Source organism: Coffea eugenioides, chromosome 9 (assembly GCF_003713205.1).
Source record: "Coffea eugenioides isolate CCC68of chromosome 9, Ceug_1.0, whole genome shotgun sequence".
NCBI classification, from domain to species: domain Eukaryota; kingdom Viridiplantae; phylum Streptophyta; class Magnoliopsida; order Gentianales; family Rubiaceae; genus Coffea; species Coffea eugenioides.
In genome coordinates this window covers 39,980,426-39,988,158 of record NC_040043.1, presented here as the reverse complement: position 1 = coordinate 39,988,158, position 7,733 = coordinate 39,980,426, and the positions used below count along the sequence as shown (strand labels likewise).

The following is a 7,733-nucleotide window of genomic DNA, read 5'->3' as shown; positions in this document are numbered from 1 at the left end:
GATTACCTTCAAAACTTAGGGGGCAAAGTATGATTAACCTTTTTTGCTACGTAAGGGTGGCGAAGCAGAACAGTCATGAAATTACGAGGAAAAGAAAAGAAATGTACCGTTCCTTTCAAAATTTGAATGTCCCAATCACAGCAGAACTATTAGGCAGTCACTGAAGTTTACGTAAAATTAAACACTGGTTGAAAATTCTTGACATTGACATAAGCATGCTTCTTACTCAGACACGGCCAACCATTAACATACATGTTTTTGTCAATTTGGGAGAAGACTTTCAGCACAAGTTTTTATGGAAAAATGAAGTTCCATATGAGAATAAAAATAGTAAATCGATAGCATACTGCCTATTCTTACCCTTTAAATATAATGATGGAATAGGCAAAGTTCATCATCACGAGTTGCAATTTCAACAAAAGATTCATGGAGAAATATTTGGCTGTTTTATGCTTTCTTCTCATTAGTCTTCATATGAAAGCCTTATGTGAAGAACGGCAGGTGAAGTCTTCACTTCATATCTCCTGAATTATCAACTTATTTATTGATTGGCTCTCTCTGTAGTTTAATTAATCACTCCATTATTGCAATTCTTGCAGGTGTATATAGTGTACCTTGGAGAGCACAGTGGGAACAGAAACTTTGAAGAAATAGAGGAACACCATCAGTCATTTCTACATTCTGTTAAGGGTTCAAAACAAGAAGCTGAGACATGTCTTATTCATAGCTACAAACACATAATCAATGGCTTCTCGGCATTCCTTACACCAGAAGAAGCCTCCACGGTGTCAGGTTAGTAGGGAAATTAAACACAAAAAAAGGGAAAAAAAAGAAAAAAAAGGGTGTCCAAAACCAATATAGGGTCTCGGAATCAGGGAAAAAAAAGGAAAACTGTTAGCCACAATTATCAGGGAAAACTACCTAAAGGACCATAACTCTTCACATAGCTCACCGTGGGCGATTGAACTATTTTTTTCCTCTGTCCCATGCTCAACTTTTCCAGCAATATAATAACAATCATTTCGTTTAATTTCAGCAGACACCCACCAGCACACATTTAAGAATCAATGTTTATTAGTGGATTAGTTAATCAGTTAATTGAGGAGTGTAGTGATAGTTATATATGAGTGGGAGGTTTTCCAAATAAGATATGAATAGATAATGGTAAATGTTGGAAGTGTATTTTTGCAAAGGTAAATGTTAACACTTTTTGTTAACACCAAACCCCTATTAGTGAAATATTGGTTAACCTCCTATTGATTTTAACTGCCAAATTAGAGAGAGTGACCAAACACATTATTCTAAATTTTGACGGTGTGATTTGAGAATATATGTACAGGGAAACAAACTAATAATCCCCTCAGGTTTTCCATATTATTACATCTCTCTTAATATTTCAAAATATACTCATAATTCATCTGAAGTTTTTTTACAAAGTGAAAAACCGATTGAAAACACATTCAATTATGAAGATGGGCTCAGTTATGCTCCAAAACGCATTTGATGAAATTATAATATCCACTTAAATTTCCTATAATTTTGCATTTATCAACATAATCTTCCATGATTTTATGCTAAGTGGTTAGATCCTCTTTCCATTTAGTAGTTAAGTAAGAGTATTATTGGTATTTAAATTAACAAAAATAGAGGCTTTTATCCATCATAATTCCTCTTTACATAAAATCATAGGAGTTATATGGATATTTTGAAATATGATATTACATGAAATCACAGCGGAGTTCTTATCATTTTCATTTATTGCATGAATATTGTTGTTATGTCTTTATTTTTAGGGGGAAAAGAAAGTAAATATATTCTATATTATCTTTACTCCCAGTAAAAGTTATTTCTGGCTCCGCCACTGATTCTACCATTCATAAAACAAAAGGTATGGTACTATATCCTAGACATCTAATGTTTGGGAGAATTTTAATGCCAACCTACCTAGACATCTAACTGGTCTTGTACCGTGCTTATGGAAAACAACCTACTCTTGTCTTGGCAGAAATGGATGGAGTGATTTCGGTTTTCCGTAGCCAAACAAGAAGATTGCGGCTACAAACTACAAGATCGTGGGATTTCACCAATTTACTTGAAGCAAATGGTGACTTAAGTCGTGTGAATGGAGAAAAATTACTTCAGAGAGCTAGCTACGGCAAAGATGTTATCGTTGGAGTCCTTGACAGCGGTAACTTTACCTAATAATTTTGGTGAATTCTAGTGTCAGTATACGTGCATACAGACATACAGACAGATTCAGTTTTCAGTATTAAGTTCAAAATTTGAATTTTTCTATTTTCAATTTGCACGCAAACACAATGATTTTGTCTAACATGAATAATAAAAAAAATGTTTTTTGACAAAGATATGTCGACGGGGTCAACATTACAAGAGAAAGCAAGAGACAAAACAAGGTGATAGCGTGCATGCTAATTTAACAGGAATGGTTGATTGTGGAACATATTTGACTTAGCACATCACATTTTTGGAATTGGTTGTGCATAAAATAGGATTGTTTTATCTATCTATACTTTATTTTGACCAGGTATATGGCCAGAGTCTCGAAGTTTTAACGATGAAGGGATGGAACCTGTTCCAAAATCTTGGAAAGGTACTTGTCAAGAAGGGATTGCCTTTAACTCTTCCCATTGCAATAGGTGAGATCCCCTTTTCTTCATTCAATTCAACGGTTCCTTTACATGATTGAATCATGCGAAAGAAGGCAGGCTAAGAGTTAATACATTATTAGAAGGGCCAAACGCACTAAACCCCCTAAAGTTTGGCGCCATTTGCACTTTCACCTGTAACATTATTTTTGTTACATTCCCCCCTTTGACCAACACTTTCGCAAAAAAAAAAAAACTAATGATTATAAAATAATAATTAGTAGAAACAATACTTGAAAATAAGATCTCATTTTTTGTTTTTGGAGAATGTCCTTAAAAGTAAATGCTAACCAATTAAAAAAGTCACGTGCCTTTCGAATCTATTTTAGAGTTTAAAATAAAATCATTTCATGTACAAAAAATAAAAAAATATTATTAGAATAATAATACCATGTAATTTTAACAATACAAAAATTTTCTATCAAAAGTTTCAAATGTTCATGACACGCATATGAGAGCTATTTTATCACATTGGTATCTCACCTCCGCTTGTTAATGTTACTCTGAGGAGGAATATTTTTAACAATAACAAAGGTTTTGAATTTAATTAAGACGCTGAATTTTTTTGTTTTCCAATAAAAGTGGAATATATTTGGAACTTAGTTCTTGATTTTCTCAAAAGAAAAACTTGCACTGCTAAATATGGTGATATGAGAAGCTTGGACAAGAAAAAGAAGAATGAAGAAAAATGGAGATGAGGGTAAATTTGAAACATGGTAATAGCTGATATGGCTAAACAGAAGGGGTAAAGTGCAGCAAAAATAATTGAGAAAGTACAAGGGACATCAAATGTTAGGAGGCAGTGTCTTTAACCCTTAAAGAAACTCATTTATATTCATGAACACTTGTGTGAAGTATCTTGTAAAAGAAGATATCTAGGCTTCTTTAACATTTTTTTTTAGCAAAAGGATCCATAGGGCATTAATTTACTCTTCACAATTTGTGTTTCCTCCTACAATTCATTGAGAGAAACATGAAAGAATATTAATTAAAAATGAATACCTTCAGTGCATTGGCTAATCACATCAGTCTTTTTTTTATAAAAATAAAAATATTATTCATGCATCCAAAAAAAGGACAAATTTTGGGACCATCCCCTCCCCAGGAGTACAAGAAACATCACCCTGAACCATCTCTAGCCAACCCCTACCGACGGCATCTACGAAAACTTGGAAACCCAGACACATTTAAGGTAATATCACCCCTCACCAACCTAGGTAATGCTTTATAGTGCTCATAAATCATAGTACACCTAGCCTCCACTCTAACATTAGACAATCTGTCCGCCGGCTTGTTAGCCTCCCGAAAGCAGTGAGACACAGCTTCAAAATACCGACTATATTGCTGCAACTCTAGTAACTCCCTCTGTAACTGCCAAGGACACCTAACCTTTCCCTGAATAATACGGACCGACACCAGTGAATCAGATTCCAGATGCAACCTTCCTAAGTCACGGGATACCCCGAAACGAACACCAAACAGGAGAGACTTCATCTCCACCTGAAGACTTGTAGTCTCCCCAAAGTAACACGAAAACCCAAGCATGAACCTCCCTGCATAATCCCTGAACAACCCCCCACCGCCACTCATCCCCGGATTACCCCTTGAACAACTATCGGCATTCAGCTTCACCACCGCCTGGTCGGACACTTCCAACAAACCTCCAGGATAGTTTTTGCACAGATGAGTTTTTGCTTGATTTTCTGGTGACTCCAAATTTCTAATTCAGATGTGATCATTGCCAATTAATAGATGGTTCCTTTTATTCCCTTTTTTTTATGGTTGGGTGGAATTGTTCTAATAAATGTTGCCTAATGAAAAGATGAAAAAGTCTTGTGAAAATTTTTTTTCCATTACTTGTTATAGGAAAATAATTGGGGCTCGATACTATCTAAAGCATTATGAGGCTGAACTTGGCCCTGTTAAGGAAAAAATGGAATTCCGTTCACCTAGAGACAAAAATGGCCACGGAACTCATACAGCATCAACTATCGGAGGACGAAGAGTTCCATATGCTTCTTCCTTGGGTGGATTCGCCAATGGTACTGCCTCAGGTGGCGCTCCTCTTGTTCGCCTAGCCATCTATAAAGTCTGTTGGCAACCTGATCCTCTAGATGTTGTAGTATGCCCGGACGGTGATACACTTGCTGCCTTCGACGATGCTATCAAGGATGGTGTTCATGTTATTAGCCTCTCCATTGGTGGCAACACTAGCTTTCCGTATGCTGAAGATGGCACTGCAATTGGATCATTGCATGCCCTGAAGAGAGATATTATCGTGGTATGCGGTGCTGGTAATTCAGGGCCAACTCCATCATCTGTGACAAATGTAGCTCCGTGGCTCATCTCCGTTGGTGCTAGTAGCATTGATCGAATATTTCAATCAACAATTGTGCTGGGAAATGGCCTGATTGTTCAGGTACTAAAAGATAATCCAACAATCTTAAGATTAAACATTAAGATTGCGAATGAACACTTAGATCTTTACCACACTCAGAGAACACTTACTGTATATGTTAACAAATAGATCACTAACTGTAAAAGAAATGGTGACAAGTGTACTATATCATTTGCTATATAGTACTTGCCATTCATTATTTTTGCCAAAAAACTTTTCTTTAATCAGAAGAGTCATTGTCCATCAATTGCAACATGCACAAATAAAAAAAATTTAGTGGCATTTCCAACAATAATGCATGGTAAATTATTTTTGTTTATATGATACCAAAAGTTGTTTTTTAATCTTCACAACAGGGGCGTACAGTAACGCCATTTAGGAAGACCAAGAAGTATCCTTTGGTGTATGCGGTTCATGTAGAAATCCCGGGCAAAACCACCAATCTGACTACCGGGTTTCCATTTTCACCCTTTCTTCAGTTTCTTTACTCTTTTTTTTTTTAAGATTTCACCTTGGATAATATACACCATTTCTACTCATTTATGAACAAACCTTACAGGTGGTGCTTTCCTGGTACGCTTTCGAAAAAGCTTGTCAAAGGCAAAGTTGTTTTCTGCAGGGTAGGATTCATTTCTCAGGCATTGGAAGTAAGAAGAGCAGGGGGAGTGGCTGCCATTTTTGGCAACCCTTACTTCGGAAAAGGGGTATATGAAGTCCCTTTCCTACTCCCTGGAACAACTGTGCTTCAGAATGATAGTGCAACAATAGTGAGTTATATATTGAATAATGAAAATCCAACAGCAACACTTTTCCCAGGAAGAACTATTATTGGTACTGGACCAGCTCCATTTATGGCTCCTTTCACAGCACTAGGTCCAAATGGAATTGAACCAAATATTCTCAAGGTAATTTTACTGTTTAACATGAAAATTCTGTAGGTAATTATTGTTGAAGTAAATTAATGCGATCCATAATTTGGTAACGGAACAATGTTCTTGCACTTGGGGGGAAGGAATTCAAAAGATTCAAAACAATATAGGTGTTATTCTGCATAGAAATATTAGTGTTTCTTCCTTCCACCCTATTTTGAGAAGGGTATGAGTAATCTTTGTGTCGTTAACAGTTTCATGTCTATTACATAGAAAATGATATATTATCATTTGGAATAAGCTAACATACCGTGCTCTAAAAAAGTTTTTCTCATCCAAATTTAGTATTCTGTTATCTTTTTTTTTTCATTTCCAGATGCATAATAGAAAGAATTGTAGCTGTTCTCTTTTACTCAATTCCTTAAAACTTATAACTCAACAAGTTTAACTCATCCAGCAAAATAAGAATAGTTATGCTTCTTAACCAAAATACTTACACTTTTGTCAACCATTTCATTTTATTTTTTTCCAATCTAGTTTTGCACAGTTCTCTCATGGATTTTAAAATTCAAATATTTAAATTGATTAGTTTCTTTTCCACAAAATATTCATATTATTAACAATAGTTGGTTGAATTCTTTCATTCTACCAGCCAGATATTACTGCTCCAGGACTAAACATATTGGCCGCGTGGACTGAGGCATCGCCTCCAACTCAGCTTCTTCAAGATCATCGAGTTGTTAAGTATAACATTGCATCAGGAACTTCTATGTCTTGCCCACATGTTTCTGCCGTAGCTGCATTGTTAAAAGCTATACATCCTGATTGGAGTAGTGCTGCAATAAGATCTTCTCTAATGACCACAGGTTGTACATTTCTATTGCTTTTTAGTTTTTACACCTGTTCAGTATAATCTCTAATTGACACATAGGTTAGTATGTTATTTCTTCTTCGCCTCATCTGTACAAATTTTTTTTTGACTTTCTTTACACAGCAAGAAGGGTCAACAATGTACAGATACCAATAACAGATGCAGCGGGAAATATAGCAACTCCTTTTCACTACGGGGCTGGCCATTTTCAACCATCAAAAGCTGCAGATCCTGGACTTGTTTATGATGCAAGTTACACTGATTACCTTTGCTTCCTTTGTAGTAGTGGCACAGCTTTTCTCGATCCATCATTCAAATGTCCAAAGCATGTCCCTCCTCCCAGTAATCTTAATTACCCTTCACTTGCAATTGCAAAACTCAAAGGCACCATGACTGTGAGTAGAACTGTCACAAATGTTGGTACGGGTAGTAGTACTTACACAGTAAGCATTGTACCACCCCCGGGCTATACTGTTGAAATCCTTCCTACAAAACTCTACTTTAGTAAAATAGGGGAAAAACAAAGCTTCAGTATTACAGTAAAAGTTGCTGCAAGTATAAAGGAGACAAAGTTTGAATTTGGATGGTTTGCATGGAGTGATGGAGCTGGTCATGTTGTTAGAAGTCCTATTGTAGTATCAGCAGCATAACTTTCTTGAAAATTCCAATTGTACTTGTGTTACTTGACCAATATAAGATGTCATTAATGTTTCTCTTGTTCTGAGTATTCAGGTATTGTAATTTCTTCTTGCATAATAAAATGAGAAGGAAATTATAGTTTGAAGTGGTCATCCCTTTTGAGAAATGTTGCTTGCATCTCATTTGCAACATATATATATATATATATATATATATATAGTATTATTGACTATAGATGTTTACCTATCTCAGCATCCATCATATTGAATTGAAATCTATTGCTGCTTGCC

At 35.7% G+C, this 7,733-nt stretch overlaps 1 protein-coding gene across 1 annotated transcript; it reads left to right on the top strand.

Moving 5' to 3' along the window:
• The first annotated feature begins 426 nt into the window (after positions 1 to 426).
• Positions 427 to 7,454, top strand: LOC113782557 (subtilisin-like protease SBT5.6). Its single transcript, XM_027328443.1, has 9 exons — positions 427 to 501; positions 600 to 792; positions 2,006 to 2,188; positions 2,546 to 2,657; positions 4,533 to 5,085; positions 5,421 to 5,518; positions 5,624 to 5,969; positions 6,586 to 6,799; positions 6,928 to 7,454. Exons 1-9 carry the CDS (start codon positions 427 to 429, stop codon positions 7,452 to 7,454), a joined length of 2,301 nt encoding a protein of 766 aa, XP_027184244.1.
• The last annotated feature ends 279 nt before the right edge of the window (positions 7,455 to 7,733 follow it).